The following is a 24759-nucleotide window of genomic DNA, read 5'->3' as shown; positions in this document are numbered from 1 at the left end:
TTTTTTTTTTTTTTTTTTTTTTTTGAGACAGGGTTTCTCTGTAGCTTTGGAGCCTGTCCTGGAACTAGCTCTTGTAGACCTTGGACTCAGAGAGATCTACCTGCCTCTGCCTCCCAAGTGCTGGGATTAAAGGTGTGCACCACCACCGCCCGGCTAAAATAAATCTCTAAAAGACATTAAGGACTGACAAGATGTTTCAGTAGGGAAAGCACTTGCTATGCAAGCCTGACAACCTGAGTTTGATTCCTAGAACCTGTGGTAGAAGGGCAGAACTGACTCCCAATGGTTGTCCTCTGACCCCCATACTTAGCCATGACTGTTTTTCTCTCTGTCAGACACACACGCACACACACATACACACAAAATGACAAATAAAATAAAAATTTATTTAAAAACATTAAGAAATTGAGCATAGTGGCTCATGCCTATAATCTCAGCACTTGGAACTGGAGGCAGGAGGATCAGGTGTTCAAGACCAGACTAGCTCCATAACAAGTTCAAGGCTAGCCTGGGATACATGAGACCCTGTCTCCAAACTTATATCAAGAAGTGAATTTGTGACTTCATGCAAGGAAAAGCAGCTCGCGGTCCTCTGGAGCCGCCCCTGTAGGGATCACGTTGTTACAATGAAATAGCACATCTGCTATTGACATTCATTATAGTTAAGAGGATGGCAGTCACAAATGTCACATGATGTTCCAGTGCCTGGCACTTCATGCATGTTCTCTAGAGCCGTCACTGGGTCTAAGCTGCTGAAACTGACCTGTTTCAAGGGGAATCGTGTGATGCATTTGTAGGCAGAGTTGTATTAAAACTGTTTAAACTAAAATCGGCTTCCTACAGACTTTGACTTCAATCTAGAAAGAAAGGTTAGCTGGAAGTACTTGTTCCTCGTGAAATGACTGACTGCCTCAGCAATGCATTGACTGAGTTTAGTGGCCAGTGGCTATGGTGCCTGTGAGGGGTCATGTGAACCCGTAAATTACAGCGACATACTGTCAGTGCCCACCACACTGGCGGTGTGGAGATGTTTCGTTCCCCTTGCTTCTGCGCAGAGTGCTTCAGAGGAAGCTTGCAGAGAAGCAGGCAGGCCCTGGCCTTTCTGACTGTGAGTCTTTGCCTTCCTAAGGTTCTTATCCCAGGCCTGACAGAAGGGCCCATCAAAAGGAAGAAGATCCTGAGCCCAGAAGAGCTGGAAGAGAGACGGCAGAAAAGACAGGAAGCAGCAGCCAAGAGGAAGAGACTAATGGAGGAGAGGAAGAAGGAAAAGGAGGAGGCTGAGCACAGGAAGAAGTGTGTCTACAGTATACCAGGCTGGGGTCCCTGCTGCTGGTGGGGGCGTCTTGTGTAGTGAGCCCACAGCTGACATGGTTTTAAAGCCAGAAACCCGTGACCACTCCAGCAGTTCTTACGGTAGTCAGAGTGTATTTGTAAAGATTAAATTTTTGCGTTTAGTCCTCTGTGCCAAGGTAATGGTGCATTGCGTTAAACAAGAATTTAATTACTCATCTATTTGTTTATTTTGTGTGTGTCACAAACCATGGCGCACACACATGGAGAGGTCCGAGGATAACTTGCAGGAGCCCCTTCTCTCTCCTCACCCTGTGGGTTCCTGGGATTGAACTCTGGTTCTCGGGCTCTGAGGCAAGCACCTTTACCTGCTGAGCCTTCTCACTAGCCCTGGACCTGGAATTTAGAAAGGTTTTGTTGTAGCTGTGTGGTGAGGAATCGGTTAGTTGAGCAGCCCCTTCCAGCTGTGTTCTTACAAACAGGCTCCTTGTAAGCGTAGCAGGGTAGCAGTTAGGCCGGGTCACTAAAACTCGCTTGTTTACACTTAAGTAGAAAACTTGGGTGGGGGCTGGGAGATGCGGTTCACAGTGCCACTTGTCACTGCCTGTGAATAGATGGCCCCAAGGGGTCATTAATTGCTTCCCTTTCTGTTCTGGTGAAGGATGGCCTGGTGGGAATCCAACAGTTACCAGTCCCCCTGCCTGCCCTCGGAGGACAGCGAGCCTGAGGACCCTGAGGACGGAGAAGATAAGACTTCTGGTGAGCTGGATGCTGAAGACCTAGACTCAACCTCCATCCAGTATGTTAGCGGTGACGTCACCCACCCACAGGCTGGCGCGGAGGATGCTGTCATTGTGCACTGTGTAGGTACGAAAGTGGGACCCTGGAAGGGTAAGGTCAGACGTGACCTATGAGTGATGACCCCAGGGCAGCATTGGATGGTCAAGGGGCGTGGCTTTTAGCTGTGAGACTTGACTCTGTCCTTTACTGGCTTGAGTTATCCAACCTCTTTGGGCCAAAACTTCCTTTCTCCGTATGGGCTCTTGGTATCAGCTTTATCCTCTGTATTTAAGAGGGTGAAATGAGGAAAATTCTCTGAGGAAAAGCAAAATTCCAAGTGTGTCCCTGCTTGTGATCGTCACACTAACTCCCCTCGGCTGGAATTTTCTTTTGTCAGCAGCCACGTGAGCGCCGTGCAGACGTCTGCTCCTCAGGGTGCTCTTCCCGGTCCCTAGGCAAAGCCTCTTCACGTTTCTATCTTATCCTGTCCCATTCTCCTTCACCGTGCATTTTGTCACCTGACACGCTAACATATATTTGTTTATTTGGCTATCTCAGTGCATTACAAAACTAGCTTCCTGGAGCAGGGACTTTTGTTATTGTTGCTCACTGGTATAAGCCTGGTGCTTAGAGCAGTGCTTGACATGTAAGATGCATGAGCCAATATGTGTAGAATAAATGAGTATAAATACAAGGTTTAACCGGCTGTGCTGGTTCCAGCTTGAATTGAGTCCTACGTTTCCTCCTCCTTACTGTGCACGGACATGTGTGCTTAGGCCTTCCAGCGCCCACTCCACTGTGTCCGTCTCCTCTGTAATCTCTGCCTCGCGTCTCACCTCCAGTAGGTCTAGACACACCGGAGCTTCTGTTCTCGCGGAACGCTTCATTTTTGAGATTCCTATTCTGACTCTTTCTGGTACAATGGCCAAGTACACTTTCTGGAATATTTCTAGGAGATTAGATAGATTTCCTTCTCTGAGAAGTCGTTCCCCCACAAGCCTGTCTTGTGTGCCTTTGGACTGGACTTGCCTCCTGTCAACCAAAGCTTTCTCTCTCTCATCAGATGATTCTGGCCGCTGGGGCAGAGGGGGCTTGTTCACGGCTCTGGAGGCACGATCAGCCGAACCAAGAAAAATCTATGAGCTGGCTGGGAAAATGAAAGGTAAGAAGCGAAGAGACGAGAGGGTCAAGGACAGCATAGGACAGGAGAGGACTCTCAAAATCCTGCGTCTGATGGGTTAGCAAGCCCTGCAGGATCGAGCTGCAGAGGCCTGGCTTCTGCCGTCATCAGTGTAACTCTGAGGCAGATCTCCCTTGGTGTCCATAGTCCGCATGCATAATTTGTGGCTGACATTTTCCCCACCTTCTTTGGGGCTGTAATAAGGAAAGTGGATTCAAGTTGTCTCTTTGTCACACTCGCCATTCCCAGCACCCGATGACTAGAGAGGATCTAGGCAGTTCCTGCACAGTTCCTGCACAGCCCCAGACAGCCCAGGGTGGAGCCGTTGTCCCAGGGGAAGAGGGAAGTTAAGCTTAAAAGAAAGTTTAGCCACATCATGAGACCATCCGGGAATAGTCTTCTGGACTGGGAGAACGGTGCAGCAGGACTGCGGGTGTTTTAGGATGCCTTAAAAGATTAGGGCACGGGAGATATTTATCATTTTTGTTTTTTATCATTTTTGTTTGAACAAAAAAATTCAAATTGCTCTGTGAAGCCCAGCACTAAATCGGCCCATTTGTCTAGAGCATCAGCTTGATTTGATTTGGTGGTGGGGAGATATACGGATAGAAACAGTAGAGTGCAGCGTGTGAGTGATTTAAGACAAACAGGAGACTCCTAAGGAAGCTCCGGCTCAGAGCGCAGCACCGCGATGCCACGGGGGTACTAGGCTGGTAACGTGTGAGGACCACTGAGTTCAGAAAATGCAGGAAGGCCGTAGATGAGTCCCGGGCCAAGATGAGGACAGGTTGGGAGACGGAAAACAGCCATGAGAAGTTCAGAGGGCGAGGGAGTGCTAAACCCGATTGGAACAAGCCATGGTGGCCCACACCTAAAGTCCTGACGTTGGGGGAGGAAGACAGGAGGATTGCTGCAAGTTCAGGATAGCTACAGAGTGAAATCATATTTCAAAAGGCAAGAAAATAGCAAAAATGTGATTGGATTTAGACAATGAACACATAAGGAAGATTGAGAATAGCCCTTCGGTGAAGTTAATGATCCTTTGTCTCAATTTAAAACCTCAGACTTGAGTTTGGGAGGTGTCCTTTTGTTTCCCATTGATGATAAAGAATCAAGAGAGAAAGGACAAGATTTGGTAAGTAAAAACCTGTCACATATCAGAACGAAAGCTTCCCTTGAAAGCCCCGTCCACCCCTCAGGTGCTCGCTGCCCAGTCTTTGTCCTAGTGCAGTTAGGGCTGCCACACCTGTGCCACAAACATTGCAAGTGTTGCTGGAGACTTCATGACCACAAGGGGCAACAGTGGGTTTGGCTTCTCTAAGTGGCTTTTCTTCTCAGTTTGTGCATGACCAGCCACCCTCTCTCCATGTCCTCACAGTCTATCATCTGTGGGTGCACATCCTTGATGTCTTTCTTTGTGTGTGTGTATGTGTGTGTGTGTGTACACCCATGCAAGTGCATGTGCGTGTGCATGTGGAGGCCAGAGATCATCCTCCTGTGTTTCAGGGGCCACCCTCGCCTTGTTCGCTTCAGACTGGATCTCTGTCCTGGATCTCAGCAGTAAGCCCTGGGATCCAGCTATCTTCAGCGTCCCCTATTTGGGATCTCAAGTGCATGCCACTACACCCAGCTTTTTATGTGGGTTCGGGTCTGTATACTTGAACCCAAGCACTTTCTGTCCTGAGCCATCTTCCTTGTCTTTCAAGGAAGGTTTTCCTTCACCTCCAAAGTTTCTTCTTAAAAGTACGAGTATAAGCTTGGATTAGTACCCAACCTCATTTTAACTTAATCTCATAAAGACCATCCATATGTAGTCACAACTTAGGTTCCAAGGGTTTGGCATTTCAATATAGCAGTTGGGGAAGGGACATGATCCATCCTCAACAGACAGGTAGGTCAGGCCACTTCTGCAGGGCTTTTCCAGTGCCTCAAACACCGCCTTGCTCTTTCCCTGGCCTAAACAGTAGGCCCTTCATGTACAGGCATAACTTTTTTAATCACTTGTGTCAGTTTAATTTTTATACACTCTTACTTTATTTTGTGCTGTGCGAGTGTGCTTGCCTTTCCATGTGTGTGAGAGGACAACTTGCAGGTGTCTGTTCTCTCTTTCCTCCATGGGGGTCCTGGAGATCCAACTCGGGGTGTAGGCTTGGCAGCCAGCCCCCTCTGTTTCTTTTTATCATTAGTACTCCACACAGTGCTGGCTCATAGAATATGCCCGAAAACATTTTCTGAGTAGAATAAGAAAATATGATGCAAGATTCTGGAGCTTCATCATTTGTGTTTATATGAAAATTTGTGTGAAGGATTATACTTTCTAGCTGGCAGAATGCAGGAAGCAACCCACACCTCCCCTGCTTTGCATCTTAAAGATTTCCTGCGTGCCTGTCGTTTGGAGTATCTGTAACGAGTTTTATTTTTTACCATATCCACCTGATTGTCTCTGAGGCCCAAACCCATATTTGATTTTGAGCCAGATCATTGCTGACTTAGAAAAAGCGTTAGAAAGTGAGGCTGAGAGAAGCTCGCACTCAAAGACCTGGTGGTCTGTGTGGCTAACACTGATGTGTTTTCTGCTTCCTCACTCCGTGATTCCTAAGACATTGCACAGAATGTCTGTGCTTAAGGAACAGAGTCGAGTGACTCAAGCTGGAGGCTGCGAGTGTGGCAGAGTCAGGACACTTGTTTAGCTTGCACTGGGTCCTAGGTTTGATCCCCAGGGCTGCTAGAAAAAGCGGGGTGCTCGCAGTGTACCTGGGTGGGATCCCATTGCTTTGACCTCAGCAGTTCCCTCGAGGACCTGTGGGAAACTTGGGGGCACCGTCTTCATAGGCTGTTAGGATGGGATTGACTCTTGGCCTGGGGGTGTGGAGTTGCTGAGCACCAGCTAGAGGGCTGGAATGTAGGACGCCTGTCATCATATCAGCTGAGATTTGGAACAGCCCTCTTTTCCCTGGAGAGCATCTAGGAAAGTCTATGTCTCCTCCCTGGCCCGCTCACTTGCTGGCAGTGTGACTGCCTTGTACCATGTCAGTTCTTTACCGGTTGTTCTTTCTAGTTGGCCTTGATTGTGGCTCAGCACCGCGATAGTTCCAATGTCCTGTCTGGCATTAAGATGGTGGCCCTAGAAGATGGCCTCAAGAAGGTATTTTTAGCAGCAAAGAAAAAGAAAGGTGAGTCCTTCCTTCTGTGCCCAGGATGAGAAAAATTTCTGTCCAGATGTATGCTGTGACTTTTGAAGGGAGGCAGTAAATGCTGAGAGTCCCCTTGGTTTGCGTGGTAAAAGCGGGCCTTGCCCACATCACTTTGTGCCCACGTAGCCTTTTCCTTGTGTTCTGTGCCTATCCAATGGGCATCGCTCTCATCGTACAGATTCGGAGGCGTTCCTCGGCTTCCCTGTCACACACTGTAACTGACAGTTCTTTTCTGCAAGACTTTAGTCTGTCCAAGCCCGATGTACCTCAGTGTTTGTGGAATTTCTTGACTTTTTGGAGACTTTATGCTTGTTTTAATTTATGATTCACCCACCAGTCACACTCTGTCCATCATCATATCTGCTCACTTCTAGAACCCGTGGGCTCTTGTCTCCCACAGAAAAGCTTACTTTTCCCTCGTTTGTTTCCTCCCCTGAACGTTTTTGACATTGTAATTATATACTTTGCATGAAGACATCAATAATTATTCTCTTCTGTATGTAATTTTCACTGATTATCATAATCTTTTCAATAGCAAGTGTTCATCTTCCACGCATCGGACACGCCACAAAGGGTTTTAACTGGTACGGGACTGAAAGACTTATTCGGAAACATTTGGCTGCAAGAGGCATCCCAACTTACATGTATCCTTTGTGGTCTGAATGGTGTGCTCGCCAACAGAGGAGGAGAACTGTGTGTGTTTCCTGACACTGCTCTTAGTCCGAGGCTAAGTCTTTTGTTGTGTTCCTCTCTCTGACACAACTAAGAATCACTTTCTAGCTTGTATATTCCATAGATGCCTAGAAGTAGATTAAGATAAGGCTCAGCAGACAAAGATGCTCACTGCCAAGACTGATGGCCTGAGCTCAGTCCCCAGAATCCACATGGTGGAAGGAGAGAACCGACTCCTGCAAGTTATCTTCTGACCTGCACGTGCGGACACATGCACACATACACACACGCCAGCGTGTGCGCGTGCACGCCCACAGACATACACACACACACACACACACACACACACACACAAATGAATATACTTAATAAGAATTTACCATTAAAACGGGATATATGAGAGCTGGGTGTGGTGGCGCATACCTTTAATCCTAGCACTCAGGAGGCAGAAGCAGGTGGGTCTCTGAGTCCTAGGCCAGCCTGCTCTACAAAGTGAGTTCCAGGACAGCCAGGCTACACAGAGAAACCCTGTCTTGAAACCACCCCTCCCTGCAAAAAAAGAAAGACAGGCTGGACATGGTGGTGCACACCTTTAATCCCAGTACTTGGGAGGCAGAGGCAGGTGGATCTCTCTGAATCCCAGGTCAGCCTGGGATTCAGAACAGAGTGAGTTCCAGGACAGCCATTTCAGAGAAACCCTGTCTTGAGCAATAGATGGTGATGATGACAAAGATAAAAGGGTGGCAAGGGAGAGCTCACTGAACAACTGCCGTTTAATAACACATAGTCTTGCCTCTTCTCTCGAGCCCCTTCAGGGCTGTGGTGGAGGCCGGGCTCTAAGAGCTTCGTTCTGTTCACTACAGTAGGTTAACTTAACAAAGTGAATTTTTTTTTTTATTTTAGAGCCTTTTTGGCCATTTGAACTTCTTCTTTTGAGAATTCTCTGTTCAGTTCAGTGCCCCATTTTTTAATTGGGTTAATTAGCATTTTAAAGTCTAGTTTCTTGAGTTCTCTATATATTTTGGAGATCAGACCTTTGTCTGTTACGGGGTTGGTGAAGATCTTCCAGTGAGTGGGTTGCCTTTTTGTCTTAGTGACAGTGTCCTTTGCTTTACAGAAGCTTCTCAGTCTCAGGAGGTCCCATTTATTCAATGAGGCCCTTACTGTCTGTGCTGCTGGGGTTATACATAGGAAGTGATCTCCTGTGCCCATCTGTTGTAGGGTACTTCCCACTTTCTCTTCTATCAGGTTCAGTGTGTTCGGACTGATATTGAGGTCTTTGATCCATTTGGACTTGAGCTTTGTGCAAGGTGATAGATATGGGTCTATTTTCATTCTTCTACAGATTGACATCCAGTTGTGCCAGCACCATTTGTTGAAGATGCTTTCTTTCTTCCATTGTATACTTTTAGCTCCTTTATCGAAAATCAGGTGATCATATGTTTGTGGGTTAAAATTCGGGTCTTCTATGCGATTCCATTGGTCGACTTCTCTGTTTTTATGCCAGTACCACACTGTTTTTAATACTGTAGCTCTGTAATAGAGTTTGAAGTCAGGGATGGTAATGCCTCCAGAAGATCCTTTATTGTATAGGATTGTTTTGGCTATTCTGGGTTTTTTGTTTTTCCATATAAAATTGATTATTGTCCTCTCAAGATCTGTGAAGAATTTTGGTGGGACCTTGATGGGGATTGCATTGAATCTATAAATTGCCTTTGGTAGAATTGCCATTTTTACTATGTTGATCTTCCCAATCCAAGAGCAAGGGAGATCCTTCCATTTTCTGGTATCCTCTTCAATTTCTTTCTTCAATGCCTTAAAGTTCTTGTCAAATAGATCTTTCACTTCCTTGGTTAGAGTTACCCCAAGATATTTTATGCTGTTTGTGGCTATTGTGAAAGGTGATGCTTCTCTGATTTCCCTCTCTGCTTCCATATCCTTTGGGTATAGGAGGGCGACTGATTTTTTGGAGTTGATCTTGTATCCTGCCACATTACTAAAGGTGTTTATCAGCTGAAGAGTTCTTTGGTGGAGTTTTTGGGGTCACTTATGTACACTATCATATCATCTGCAAATAACGAAAGTTTAACTTCTTCCTTTCCAATTCGAATCCCCTTGATCCCCTTATGTTGTCTTATTGCTATTGCTAGAACTTCAAGCACTATATTGAAGAGGTATGGAGAGAGTGGACAGCCTTGTCGTGTTCCTGATTTTAGTGGGATGGCTTTGAGTTTCTCTCCGTTTAATTTGATGTTAGCTGTCGGCTTGCTGTATATAGCTTTTATTATATTTAGGTATGACCTTTGTATCTCTATTCTCTCCAAGACTTTTATCATAAAGGGATGTTGAATTTTGTCAAAAGCTTTTTCAGCATCTAATGAAATGATCATATGTTTTTTTTCTTTCAGTTTATTTATATGATGGATTACATTGATAGATTTTCGTATGTTGAACCAGCCCTGAGGTATTCTTTGTGTTTTGTTTAAATTATGGGTTGTGGGTATTGACCCTGGTTCCCAGAGATGCTGGGACAGCACACTCCACTGGGCTACCCCTATTCCCTTGTGGAGCACACTTCAGAGACACTGAACCCACTGTGAGCTTAATTTACATTACATTTACATTTACATTTGCATTTGCTAGACTGATTTTTTTTTTCAAGACCTGGCTCTATAAATCAGCATTTTTGATCTGTAACTGCACCTAGAATGGCTAGGAGCAGCTGATTTAACCTCCAGGCTCTATATACAGAAGCTGCATCTTTTTACCTCAGTCCTCACTGAACTATGTGCACTCCATGTGGTCTCTGAAGCATTTATGGCCCTGTAAAGCTTTAATAAAGAAGTCACATTTTATGTGCTTGCATAATGTCAAGAATTTTAGTACATCACATAACAATGACAGTCACACATTCTAACAATAGTAGAAGTCTTTTTAATGTGAAGAAAGGCCGTTAAGATGTAGAACCTGTAGAGAGTTTTGCAGTGCTTACCTGAAAACCAGAATTGGTAAAGTTAAGAGTAATGAGCTGTGTTCCTTAAGCATCATTGCAGATACTACTTTCCTAGAAGTAAGGCTGCTGCTTGCCATTCACAGTCTGCATCCCCCTCCACAGCACCGCTGGTTCCTTAGCAACCAGCCCAGCATCAGCATTGGATCCAGTTTTCAGCGACCAGCTAGAAAATCCGTGCCCCAGAGTGACTGTTAGTTTTCTGGGAAAACGCCGTCTTTGGCTGGAACCTCAGGGATAGTCTTTATGGAATTGTTACTGTGATCCAGTCCCTGTAATATGGACATGCATAGCTTATCTGGGGAAGCCCTCTGACTTCAGATTGTATAGCTTTGTATAAAAATAAATTTTCTGTCATTAATAGTTCCATTGTTTGTTTGTTTCCCCCTGAGTCTAGTTTTCTGACCCACCACCAGACTGATTTACAGAAGGAAGGACTGGCTGTGTGATTAGGGAGCACTCAGTGATGACAGGGGCCCTGGGGGAAGAAGCCATCTCAGTCAGCTCCTGCCTTCAAAGATAGCACCGGGGCCGAGGACAGGCTCCTCATCCACACCAAAGGGATTCCCCTGCCCTTCTTTACACAGTCTAGGGATCTTGAAGAAAGCCTAAGGAGCTGGAGAGATGGTCAGGTGGTTAAGAACACTGACTGCTCTTTCAGAAGACTGGGGCTTCATTCCCAGAACCTACCTGATGCCTCACATTTGTCTGTAACTCCAGTTCCAGGGGAGCCAATTCCCTTTTCTGATCTCCGCGGGCACCAAGCACATGTGAGGCATATGTAGACATATATTCAGGCAAAATATCCATACACATAAAACAACAATTGTGAATGTAGCATAAGTTAAGGCAATTACTAAAGAAGTACCGCACACAGAAGAAAAGGACAATTTCATGCATGAGAACATACATCACATGAGAAGAATGACCAGAAGACAGATGGGAAGAAACCACACCCAACACAGCCAATGAGAAAGCCCCCACTACTAGCAGGAGCAAAAGAACTACCAATAAGCCAGAAAACCTGAACCAGCAACATGAGGACCGTCAGTTATCACAATCCTCTCTCAGTTGTGACCTTGAATACAAACACCCTTAACTCACAAAAGACACTGACTGGATTGGATAAACTAAATCCAACGACTCCATCCTCAAGGCTAAACTTAGAAAATATACAAATACTTAGAGATTGAACAATACGCTTTTGAATGAACATTAGGTTGTTGAAGAAATTGAGAGAATTCTGAAAATCAAATGAACATACGATCTACCAGAACTTCTGGGATGTAGCAAAGTCAGTCCTAAGAGAGAAGTTTATGGCTATAAGATGATCAGAGAGATTTCAAACAACCTAGTGATAGACCTCAGGCTCTAGTAATGATTACTGCAGAAATGAATGAAACAGAATAAATGCATTAGAATTAATCAAAGAGCTGTTTCTTTGAACATTAAATGAGTGACAGATTTAGAGCTAAACTAACCAAAAGAAAGAGGAGACCAAAATGAATAAATTTAGAGGTGAAAGGGGAAATGTGGGCTTGGGAAATGGCTTGGTGAGTGCTTGTTCTCCAAGCGTGAGAGCCTGAGCTCAGATCCTCAGCAGCCAGGTAGGATGGCAGACACAGCTGAACATGCCAGTACCTGGGGTGTGGGGACGCGCAGATCCAGAGAGCTCACGGGCCAGCCCATCTAGCTCAGAATGCTTAGCATCAACGAGAAACCCTGTCTCAGTGGCTACTCAGTGCCCTGCTCTGACCTTCATGTGCGCGTGCACACACCTTTACACTCACACACTTTGCTAAGATTCCTTCCCGGGGGAGAGTAAACAATGTCTAACCTTCCTCCTAAGGTTCCAGTAACAAACAGGTACAATTACATTCTAGGAAACTAGTGAGTCTATGGGTTTATAGGGCATAGGAATATACCTAACCAAGGTGGGGAAATACCCCTATAATGAGAACTTTAAGACACTGAAAAAAGAAAGTGAAGGAGACACTAGATCAGTGGTTTTCAACACGGGGGTCGCAGCCCCTTTAGGGATCGCATATTAAATATCCTGCATATCAGATGTTTTCTTTATGATGCATAATAATCACAAAATTACAGTTAGGCAGTAGTAGTGAAATAATTTTATGGTTGGGGGTCACCACGGCATGAGGAACTGTATTAAAGAGCTGCAGCATTAGGAAGGTTGAGAACACTGCTCTAGATCATGCAAAGAACTTCCATGCTCCTGGATTGGCAGAATTAGCATTGTGAAAATGGCTCTACTACCCAAACTTATCTATAGAGTCAATGTAATCCTTACCAAAAATCTAATGTCATTCCTCACAACATTAGAGAAAACCGTTCTAGAATTCTTATGGAACTAGAGCCATACCAATCTTGGGCAGAAAGAACAGTGCCAAAGGTGTCATAAGAATTGATGTCAGACTGGACTTAGCAGGTTGTTGTGACTCGTGTGCTTAATCCCAGTACGTATGAGGCAGACAATGTGTGAGTCTACCAGCTACATAACAAGTTCCAGGCCAACCAGGGCTGCCTAGTAAGACCATATTTCAAAAGCAAAACAACAAAACCATGCTACAGAGTCATAGTATAGAGAAAATAGAGTGCTGGAATAATGCAGACATGTTTAACTTGGTAAATGGAACATAATTGAGAAAATAAATATCCAGAAAGAACCCCACGTATCTATGGCCACCTAATTTTTTGACAAAATTGCCAAAACACGCTGGAAAGAAGACAGCCCTATAAAATATATGGTACTTGCAAGACTGTATTTACACACATGGAAAAGTGAGTTTGTCAAATGAACAAAAGAGCTTGATTTAAAACTATAAATGCTGGACCAGGTATGGTGACGCATACCTTTAGTCCCCAGCACGTGGGAGGCAGAGGCAGGTAGATCTCTATGAGTTCTAGGCTAGCCTTGTCTACAAAGTGAGTTCTAGCTAGGGCTGTTTCACAGAGAAACCCTGTCTCAAAAACAAAACAAACAAGCAAACAACCCATCAATGCTGAAATAACTAGAGGAAAATAGGAGAAACACATGGGCAAAATCTTTGAGTAGGACCCCAGTGCACAGGATTGACAGATGGGATTACATGATGTTAAAATGTTTCTACAGAGCGAGAATGTTAGCAGAGCAAACAGCCTACAGAATGGAAAATACATCTTTTCCAGCTATACTTAAGATGGTGCTAATATCTAAAACAACTAAGAGCAACAAAATTAAACCCCAAAACCCCCAAATGCCAATCATGAAATGGGACAAGGAGCTGAAAGGACAGGTTCACAAGAGCTACAAACAGCCAGTAAGTATTTTAATGTCAACATCCTTAGTCACCAACTAAAACTGTGTAGAGGGGGCTGGGAAGGTGGCTCAGTAAATAGAAAGCTTGCCACCCAACCACAAGGACCTAAATTCAATCCTCATAAAAACACCAAACCAAACAAACAAATCAGGTGTGTCATATGCTTAGAACCCAAGTACTGGAAGCATAGAGACAGTAGGATCTCCTTGGAGCTTGCTGGCCATTCAGCCTAACGTAATTGTTGGATCCAGACCAATGAGAGACCCTGTCTCAGAACAACAACAACAAAACTCTTAGGCCAATCAGAATGGCTAGCACTACAAAACCAGTTGACAATAACACTAATGAGGATGTGGGGAAAGAGGAACACACTTATTCACTGTTTATGGGAACATAAACTGGCACCACAACTAAGGAAACCAGTGTGAAGAATTATCAAAAAGAAAAATGGAAATACCCAGCTATACCCTTCTGGACGTAGACTCAAAATCCTTTGTATCCTACCCCAGGGACACTTTCATGTGTGTTGCTACTCAACCACAATAGTTAGGAAAGGACATCAGCCTAGATGTCCATCAACCGATGAATGGATAGTGAAAATGTAGTGTACATAGACACAATGGAATTTGATTCATGAAAAATGAGCTTTGCAAGAAAATGGATGTAACAGAACTATATTAAATGAAGTAACTTAGGCTCAGAAATACAGATAAAACATGTTACTTCTCATTTGGATCTTTTCTTCTAATGTGTATATATGTGTACGTATGTGGGATTGACTGTGAGTGGAAGACATGAAACTGGCAAGTGTCCATGAGAAACAGTAAGGAAGGAAGATGGAGAAGGGGGTCTAAGACATATGAAATCAAAGCCAAAGGGAACTAAGAGGAAGAAGAATGATACAAGCAGGACATGGTGAGCAAGGGGTGAGAGGGACACTTGGTGTGGGACTCAATTAAAATGAAGTGTGCATGAGAATGTCATAAGGAATCCTGTTGCTTTAGATGCTAATTTGTTGAAATATGGAGCGGCAGGGCTGCGTCCCCAACACCCCAGCCGCTTGGCTAGCTCATGCCCGAAATAACAACACACAAACTGTATTCATTTAAAAAACTGCTTGGCCCATGAACTCTAGCCCTTACAGGCCAATTCTCGCACCTGGACTAGCCCATTTCTAATGATGTGTGTAAGCACCCCAAGGTGCACTTACCGGGAAGATTCTAGCCTCCGTCCATCATGGTGTCTCTGCTTCCTCTTCCGCCCAGCATCCTATTCTGTTTATTCCTCCCACCTATGTTCTAACCTATCAGGGCCAGCCAAGCAGTTTCTTTATTGCTCAGCCAATGAAATCAACAGATTGATATGACACTCCCACATCACTAATTCAGAAATAAATTTTTAAAAATCTATCTTCATGGTTTACCAGTCATTAGAGCTTCAAACTTATCTACTGAGTACACTCCCCTAGATTTTTGAAAAACCATTATTTTAATTTATTTCTTGAGAATTTCATGTATGTATACAGTGAATTATGATTATATATACCTATTGTTCCCCCCCCAACTCCCCTGGACCCCTTCAACTCATCTCCCTCCCAACTTCATGTTCTTTTTTTTTTTTAAGGGCCCTTGGAACCCACTTAGTGCTATCCATATGTGCATGACAAATGGCATCAGGTCATACATTGGAGCAGGGGCAACCTACTACTGGTCACACCTGATAGACCAGCCTGACTTCATTTTAAGATTAGAAACCATCTTATTACAAGGTCAAAATAAGTTCATTCCTGTTTGCTGTAAAATTTGGATTTGACTAGGCCTTGACCCATTTTCTGGAATTTGGCATGTTCCATGCCCTATACCCTAATATCCACCCTCATAAGAGAAAACCTGCCCAATAATTTTGAAATGTTCAGCCAAGTTTCTATCTTACCAAAATTTCTCTAGAACTCCCCCAACCCTTGAACTTCCCTAGTCTTGCAGCTATTTTGATCTGTATAAACCCCTCTGTCTCCTGTGTTGAATACTGTTTTCTCAAACCTCACCTTAGGGAGATAGCCCTGTCTGACAGAAAATAAAGCTTGCATAATTTGACAAAAAGAATTCGGGTCACGGTTTTCCGTGGGATTAACACACCCTCAAGGAGCAATGGCTCTTCCTCCCCCAGCAGCCATCAACTGCCAATAGCTTCTCAGCTGCAGTGAGTCTTCATTACCCCCTTCCTCCTCCATGCTGGAATTCTGGCTCTCTCCATCTTTGCAGGTCTTGTGTAGGTAACTATAGCTGCTTTGAGTGCATGACTTCCTGTGGCCATGTCGTGTTCTAATGACAGCATTTCACAGTGCTTCTTGCCATTTTCTAGCTGCTAGGTCCCTTCTGCCCCTCTTCCAGGATCTTCCTGAGCCTCTGGGGTGGGGCTGATATTTGTGCCTCCATTTAGGGCTCAATCCTCAACAGTCACTTACTCTCAGCACCTTAAGCAGTTATTTGTCTCTGCATTAACCATTGCCCACTGCAAAAAGTTCTCTAAATAAGGCTGAGAGTAACACAGATCTATCTTCATCCACATACCATTTGACAACATGACCATTTAGCAAAGTAACAACAGTAGGTTCTCCACTAGGGCCCAGTACTTCCCAAACCGTGGACTTTTGACCAGCCTTACAATATTGTGTATGGTTTCCCTCCTTGGAGCAGTTCTCAACTGCAATCAGAAAAGCAGCTTGGTTACCCCTATAACTTTGATGCCACTATTACACTAATAGCACCATCTTGCTGAGCAAGTTGTTGTTGAATATAAGGCCCAGTGCTAGCTAAGACCACTGATATCCTTTCTCCTCCTGTGGCCTGTAGAACACCTCCCAGTAGTATGAAAACTACTAAACAGGTAGGAAACTTTCCAATCAGTTCAAGATTGATTTCTTTATGTCATATAACCAAAGTTTGTGGTGTCTTTAGCAGTAAGATCTCTCTAGCTATCATGGGCAGCTAAGACCAATGGCGATAACTTGTTTTGGAGACCTTGGATGCCTCCCTGATTAATAACTCACAGGGATAGATCCCATGCCTGGCACTGAGATTTTCATTTAATAATTCGTCTTCTGGGAGCAGCTCTGTTCACATCTGCAGGGTACTTCTGTTTAAACTCATGTGTGCATGTGTGTGCATGCAAGTGTGTGCACGCATGCGTGTGTGTGCATAATATCGTCAGTCTTCATTAACCCACTCCCTACCCCATCCTCTGTCCCATCTCCTCAGCTCTATCCCTACTTAAACCTTTAATCCCCCGGATTCTTTGTTCTCTCTTCCATATCCCATGTATTCTATCTCCTATTTTTAAGAAAATAATCTCCCATGGGCTGGAGAGATGGCTCAGCGGTTAAGAACATTGCCTGCTCTTCCAAAGGTCCTGAGTTCAATTCCCAGCAACCACATGGTGGCTCACAACCATCTGTAATGAGGTCTGGTGCCCTCTTCTGGCCTTCAGGCATACACACAGAAAGAATATTGTATACATAATAAATAAATAATTTAAAAAAGAAAATAATCTCCCCCAATCATATTATGCATATCTTCTCTATTTACAATTATAGAAAAAGATGTTACTCGTCTTTAGTGAATCCTCCATAAGACACCACCATTCTCTCATTTTTACATTTTATTGGTTTGACATTTCTTATTGTAATGCTGTGTGCAGAGATGCTGATTCCCAGCTGGTACTCTGTACAGTCATGCTACTTGTTAAAATTAAAATTTCCACACCAGTTAGTAAAGGCTGAAGCACAGCCTCTTGGGAGTCCTTATTGACTTATAGTCCATAGTCAAATAAATGAGCACTGTTGCATGCCACTGGAATTTGCTGTTGTTTGCTATGGAGCAAAAGATGACTAACACAGACAGGGAGAAAACAGACATTTCGCTGCAGCACTTAGAGATGTTAGGTATAATCAAAATGGGATATCTGGTTGGGCAACTGGGATCATACTTGTAATCTCAGTACTCAGGAGATAGCATCATGAGCGCAAATTCAGACTTAGCTACCTAGTGAAACGCTGGCTCAGAGAGGGAGAGAAGGAGAGAGAGAGAAAGAGAGAGAGAGAGAGAGAGAGAGAGAGAGAGAGAGAGAATATGAGGGCGAGCAGAAAGAAAGAGGGAGCCAGAGGAATATCCAGTTATCCCAACATGGCTTAGACATACTTTGGGTTTGGATTATCACCGATGAAAAACTGCACAGGTGTCAGACATCACTGCATTAGCTGGGACATGGCTGCTCTTATACAGTACTAATGCTCACAGCAGGGCACAGGAGTTAGAAAACGGTAACCACACAAAGTAAAACTCATAGCAAAACATAAGGAATATTGCCTCACATTTACAAAAAGTGTAAGATATATCTAATTATTATTAGCATTTTTGTATGTATAACTGTGGGTTTAAGTAGGTTTATCATCATATGATTCTGTAGTTGGCTCTTTTACTACTAACATACCCGAGGGACAAATTGTATTATCACCGTAGATTTCGAAAAGGACTTCAACAAACTAGGAATCATTTCTTATTTCTAAAATAAACATGAATCCTAAATGAAATAAAATAAAAACACCTTGCTGCTATTAACATTTTGCTGAGGATGTTTTAAAGCCACTTCCATTATATCAGGAACAAAACAAAGAAACCTATGAACAGTCCCCCTGTGATTTTATACCATCCTGGAGGTTTCAGCTGATGTAAAAGCAAAGAAAAAATTAGAGCCATAAGGATCACAAAGACAACAAAATGGTCTCTTTGTAAAAGGAGAATCATTTTTATGTCTATTGTGAGATTCAGCAAAGGAGAAAATTTTTACATTGTTGAATAGCAGGGCTCCCTCTAGGAGAAGAGAGTTACAAGCATGGATGAAAAAGAACCTCACAACTTTAGACTGGAATTAGAAGTGTCTGGGTTTACAGGGTTTTTATTATTGAGTTTTTAGGTGTTTAATTATGGCACTGTGGTATATATGACATCACTCCTTGTTCTCATTTGTTTTCTTTCCCCACCTCCCTCCCCCATATCCGCTTTCTTCTAGTTACTTTACTTTCTTCTTCCCTTCTCTGTGAGTGGGAATGGCCCCCATAGGCTCAGATATTTGAATATTTGGTCCCAATTGGTGGAACTCTTTGGGAAGGATGAGGAGGTGTGGACTTGAAAGAGGAGGTGCATCGCTGGAAGTGGCTGTGAGGTTTCAAAAGCCCACACCAGGCCCAGTTAGTTCCCCCTGCTTACTACTCACAGGTGCTTTGTAATCTCTCAGCTGCTGCTCCAGCACCACGCCTGCCTGCCTGCTGCCATTTTCCCGGCTGTAATGGTCATAAACTCACCCACTGGATTGCACTGATTCTTTAATACGGTTCCTCATGTTGTGATGACCCCCCCAACCATAAAATTATTTTGTTGCTACTTTATAACTGTAATTTTGCAGCTGCTATAAATTGTAATGTAAATGTCTGCTGTGTGACCCCAAAGGGGTCATGACCACATATTGAGAACTGCTGGATTAGAGAATGGTGGAATTCCCAAAGAGTTTTAACTTGCGTTTCTCTGGTGGCTAAGAATGTTGAACATGTTTTTAAATATTATAAGCCACTTGCATTTCTTTGTGGAGAACTGTCTATTTAATTCATAAGACCACTTGATGATGGCTGATGGTGTGGGGGTTGTAGTTGTTTTTTGCAGTTCTTTATATATCCTGGATATCAGCTCCCTGTCTGGTAGTAGTTGGCAGAGATATCATCCCTTTCTATAGATTGTCTCTTCACTAGAGGGATGGCTTCCCTTGCTGCTAGGAGCATCTTCATTTCATGCGATCCCATTTGTCAGTCTGGGGCAGAGGGTTTCCTATAGTATTGGAGTCCTGTTCAGAAAATCCTGCCCTGTGCCCATATTGTGACATGTTCTCACATGCAGTTTCAAGTCTGATATTAAAGTCTTTGATCCATTTTGAAATGGTTTTTCTGCAGCGTAAGAGACATGGGCTTGTTTTATTCATATCTACATTTGGAAATCCAGTTGTCCCAGCACCATTTACCGAGGAAGCTGCATCTTACATTTGTATATTTGACAGCTTTGGAAACAAAACTGAGGTTGTTATAGCTGTGTGGGCTCATTTCTGGATCTTCTCCTCAACTGGCAAATGTGTCTCTTTGTGCCGGCGTCCTATCATGGCTCTACAATATGATTTGGACTTGGATATTATTCCTTCTGTAGCTTTGGTTTTTTTCTGCTAATGATTGCTTTAGCTATTTGGGGCCTTTTAAATTCATAGTTTGAAACTATTTATACATTTGATTTTGAATTATATACATAAAATTGAAATGTATGTAAAACTGTAACATTGCCTCAGCATTGTGAGGCCTATAAGTAATGTATTAACAGTGAATAACTGTAGAGCTCAAATTTTGGTTTCTAAATATTCTCCACTCAAAGGCTCCAGAAGACAATTTGAAATAGCTCCCAATGACCACAGTCTGAATTTGGGCATCAAAATACATAGTGGTAGCTAAGGATATATCCTACTTAAAAATGTCCCCCCCCTTTTTTTTTGATCCACCAATGATAGATGAACTATAGAAAGATTCCTTCAGAAACATTTCTGTTTCTGAAACAAAAAAAAACACCGTTTTTTGAAAATCATATAATAAGCAAATCAAGCATAAATTAAAAATGCTACATAGCAAGTTCCAGGTCAACCAGGGCTCCATAGTGAGACCTTATCTCAAAAATAATCATCCATTGCCATCGAAACTAGTCATTTCAAATTTTAAAAGGAACAGCAAATGAAATTATCTACCAATGAAATTACCATAATTACTTATTAGTTACAAATCAGGAAATGACAATTTTACAGCTTAATAATGTAGCAGGCATCACGATTGTCACACAGGATCAGCAAGGGAAGGGGAGCCGAGGTGTTGCTCAGCATCGCAGATGGATACTTTCCAAACTTGAGACTGGGAAATTCTTAGAGCAGGAAGAGAGACACAAGGTGCCTTGATGAGAGCTGTCATACAAACTGGGCCACCAACCCACAACGACAGGAGCCTTCTTGTCTCACGTTCCTCCCAAATCTTCCACCCATGATGCCTGTCCTAGGGCTTTAACTACAGCCTTGGCACCTTGTAGAGCATCCTAAGAAGGAAGTCGCAACTGAGAGATTGTTCAGATAACACTTGCCTTTGGGCATTTCTCTGGGGAAAATGTCTTGGTTGTTAGTTGACACAGGAGGACCTAGATCACATGGACCGCATCCATTTCATGGGCCCAAGGTCCTGAGATTATAAAAAGCTAGCTAACCATGAGCCTGTGTGAAAGCCAGCTACACAGCATTCCCGCCACAAATTCCCACCCTGATCCCTTCACTGATGGACTGGAACCTGTAATATGAAAAGGCCCTTCCCTCCCCCAAGTTGTTCTCAGTCATGGTATTTATCACAACCACAAAGGAAGCTAGAATAATAGCAGAGGAACATAGGCTAGTTTCAGGAGAGCAGGGCAAATAAACAACACTCTGACGAGGGACCAGAAGTCAGAGGAAAGGAAGAATATACAACACTCAGAAAGGTCCATTTATTACCACAACTAGTCAAAAAAATAACAGTTTGAACACATAAACTATACCTCCAAATATTAAAATAAAAATGTCATGGGATAAACCCAGAAGAAACCAAATCATGGGCACTCTTAAAGCCAAAGCCGAAGTCTTTATTGCCAGTCAACAGATGCACAGGGAACTTGCTCAGATCATACAGTCCCAAGCCTGACAGCTCTTTGCCTTTTGTGCAGGAAAACTACATCCTGGTTGTCACACTTTAGTTAGCATCCAAGTCATCCACTTCAGCAACACCTCAGGTACTTCTGCATCGCTCGTTGTCCCTGAGTGCTAGCTATACTGGGCTATACTGGGCTAAAATAAAAACCCTCCTTCATTTGCTTTGGTAATATGCCTTTCACAGCAACAAGAAACACAAGTAACATATAAAATTGATTGTTGCTGTGATAGACATGATTATGTGGTTCTGAGGACTTTTCAGTACATTTGATGAGGCATATGGTAGAGTTTGTAACATTGGAATGAAACAGTCCTAAGAAGCCATAAGCATTGAGCCATTCTGGTGAGGCTGGGAAGATCAGAATACAGAGAGACATGCAGACACTGGAGGCTTGGATGCTGATATTTCCCAGGAACTAGACTTTGGAGGCATTCATGTGACATTCTGGTAAAGCATCTGGCTACCTTCCACCTGTGTTCTGAGATCTTGAGTGAGGCTGAATTAAAAAGTAACGGATTAGTTTGTTTGGAGGAGGAAGTCCTAAGATAGCATTCAAGCTGTGTCCTGGTCAGTTCTCGTTGCTCTTATCCAGGCCATCAGGGGAGAGCAAGTGGAAGAAAAGCATATGAAAAAATATGCCTCGTCAAAGAGAAACCACTATTCTACACTGAGACCTCAGGAAAGGTAAGCCCCAAACTACTGAAGACTCCATCTACTGAAAACTCAAATTTATTTGAAGGGAAAGAATCTCAACTGAGTCTGCCGCTTAAAGAGTTTCCTGATTGTTTAGTCAGCTTTCCATCAACTTGACCCAAGCTATAGTCATCTGGAAAGAGGAACTCCCAGTTGAGAACGTGTCTCCGTGAGATTGGCCCCTAGATGGATCGGTTAAGCATTTTTTTGATTACTGGGTGATGAGGGAGGGCCCAGCCCACATTGGGGGTGTTATCCCTGGGCAGGTAGGCCTGCATGAATAAGAAAGCAGGCTGAGAAAATGATGAAGAGCAAGCTAGCAAGCAGTGTTCCCACATGGTCTGTAGCTGAAATTAAGATGTCAGGACAGGAACTGAAGGCAGGAACCTATAGGTAGGAAGTAATGCAGAGACCAGAAACAAACTCTTTATTACTCAAGTTGCTTTTGGTCATGTTGTTTTATCACAGCAATAAAACCCCAACTAAAACAATGGCTAAAAACAACTCCTAGAGAGTGGCTTTCCCAGGTCAGCAAACAAAGCCATGACAGTTATGTTCCAAAGGAGCCAGACTTCCACCCTGAGCTGGCAGCAGAACTGGCATTGTGATCCTCATGATTTTATAGACAAGGAGATCCTGGAGGCTTGATCATGAATGCGGCGTGTGACAGGCTTGGAGACCTGCATGGAGTCCTTGAGAAGCCATTGTGTGACATTGAAGCCTACGTTGCAATGGAAACCCTATGAAATCGGAGACCTCAGAATCATGGAATATCTGTTGAAGGAATCTGCAAGAGCAGAGTGACCCAAGAGAGGCTACGTGTGTCATAGGAGGAATAGTGGGGACAGCAGGAGAGCCCTGGCCCATGGGAGCCCAGATGCTTCCATCAGGAGTTCCAGATGACAGACATGGAACTGCGTAGTTTTGTGTTTACCCTGCTGAGGTTCAGGCTTGCTTCCGTCTGATCTCTCCTAGTTACGGCCCTACTCCTCGCTTGAGGAACGGGATCATTTACTCTGTGCCATTATATATTCTTTAAGAGACTTCCAAAGTCTCCAAAGAGACTTTGCGCCAACATTTTTGAACTGTGTTGGAACCGGCACAGACTACGGGGACTTTTGAAGTTGGACTGAAGACATTTTGCATTGTGAATTATCCCTGGCCCTATGAGGACAAAAGTCGTGGCTTAAGAGCAATACGCTTTGGTCTGAAGTTGACAGAGAGCAGTAGTGTTTGCCATCTTGACAGGAGCTAATATGCCCTGGGAAGCAAGCCTCTGGGGATGTCTATGCAGATGTTTCTAGACTAGCGACTTTGGGATGAGAAGTCCCGCACTAGTGTTTGTGGTACCATCCCACGTTTGTGGTTTGTGTGGACTGGGGTCCTGGACTGAACAGCAGGGAGAAGACAAGGTCAGCTTATCTCTCTGCTTCCTGCTCTGGGTGCAATGCGCAGGGCACTTCTTGCTGCCATGGCTTCCCACCATGACGTACTGGATCTTCAAGCTGTAAATCAGAGTAAACTTTTCCTTCCTAGAGCTGCTTTTGTCGGGCATTTGTCAGAGCAATGAGAAAAGTGAACTAATACAGATGGGAAAAAAACAATATAAGACTATTCTAGAATTGTATTTTCAATTTAAGAGCTATAGATAAATCTTCTCAACGCCCAAAGAAAAAGATGAGAGTCTTTTTTTCTTTGTGCTCTGTTTTGCTTTGACACACTCTCACTATGCTGCCTAGGCTGGTCTTGAACTTGAGAGGTCACCTCCCCCACCTCCTTAGTGCTGGGATTACAGGTGTGTAACCCCATGCCTCGCATAAAGTTAGTTTCTTTTTATTCTTAACAAACTAATTTATTTCACAGAGTCTAAAACCTGTGAGCAGCCTCCCTAGTATGGATGGAGATCCAGCTTCTTAGGCCTCAAACTCAAAGTACTGTGGGCCAAAGTAGCGGATGACGGTGTAACCATCTTCGCCAACATTGCTGCAGCTCTTGCCATGGGGACGGAAGGCAATGCTGTTGATAGGTCTGAAGTGGCCCTTGACTCTTCCAAACTCTTCTTCAAAAGCCGCATGGAAGAATGTGGCCTCAAACTTGTCGATCCTGGTAGAGGTTGCGGTTACATCCATGGCTTCCTGATCACCCCCAGCACCACGTGGTTAGAGTTGGGAGGGAGGGCATGCTCTGTTTCCAGTGAATCTTCTGATGTTCAAGATGCATGGAGTCAAAGAGCTAAGCTGTGTTGTCCTTGGATGCAGTGACAAACGTGGTCATGTCTCTAGACAACTGGACGTCATTGACCTGCCAGGAGTGTTCCTTAACATTCATCAACTCCTCTCCAGACTTGGCACTATACCAGTTGAGCTCTTCACGTTCTGCAATGATGCACTCCCCCAGGGGTCCCCAGATGCCACTAGCGAATCATTGCAGGGGATCTTCTGTTGATTTGACTTGGAACCCATAGATCAAGGAAGCTCCCACAACACTGGTATCCCTCCTGCTTGTCTGTGGAGAACATGATGGTGTTGTCCCCAAAGTCACAGGCTCGGGTGGCTGAGTTGGTCTGAGTAGAGCCAGCTGCTTCCCTGTTTCACAGTCCCAGGGATGACAGCTGTTTTCAGCTGAGCCAGTAAGGACATGGTTGGTGTCCCGGTCAGCATCCACACACAACACAGCTCCAGTATGGCCCATGCAGGGCCCAGCCTCTCACCACTCACAGATCATCACAGACTAACAGTAGGGTATTTGGCCACAGTGAAGAAGAGGTCTCCTTTGTGGCTGGACTACTCACGACCCTGCAGCAGGATGGGCTTCAT

The 24759-nt window shown here is 44.0% G+C and overlaps 1 protein-coding gene and 1 pseudogene across 1 annotated transcript in view; one reads left to right on the top strand and one right to left on the bottom strand.

Annotated features, from left to right (window-relative positions):
• Chd1l (chromodomain helicase DNA binding protein 1 like) overlaps window positions 1-10489 on the top strand; it is a 52287-nt gene extending 41798 nt beyond the window's left edge. Inside the window, 7 exon segments of the mRNA XM_050124781.1 lie at window positions 1130-1293; window positions 1952-2157; window positions 3134-3232; window positions 4315-4385; window positions 6309-6423; window positions 6980-7088; window positions 10170-10489. Of these exon segments, the coding sequence (XP_049980738.1) occupies window positions 1130-1293; window positions 1952-2157; window positions 3134-3232; window positions 4315-4385; window positions 6309-6423; window positions 6980-7088; window positions 10170-10248 (843 nt within the window). The 3' untranslated portion in view covers window positions 10249-10489.
• A 13367-nt stretch (window positions 10490-23856) lies between these two features.
• LOC126490118 (eukaryotic translation initiation factor 3 subunit I-like) lies at window positions 23857-24759 on the bottom strand (annotated as a pseudogene).

Source organism: Alexandromys fortis, unplaced genomic scaffold (genome assembly GCF_014885135.2).
Source record: "Alexandromys fortis isolate MF-2015 unplaced genomic scaffold, M_Fortis_MF-2015_v1.1 scaffold_235, whole genome shotgun sequence".
Taxonomy (NCBI): domain Eukaryota; kingdom Metazoa; phylum Chordata; class Mammalia; order Rodentia; family Cricetidae; genus Alexandromys; species Alexandromys fortis.
Note: the sequence above shows the minus strand (reverse complement) of the source record. Positions and strands in the feature narration are given on the sequence as shown.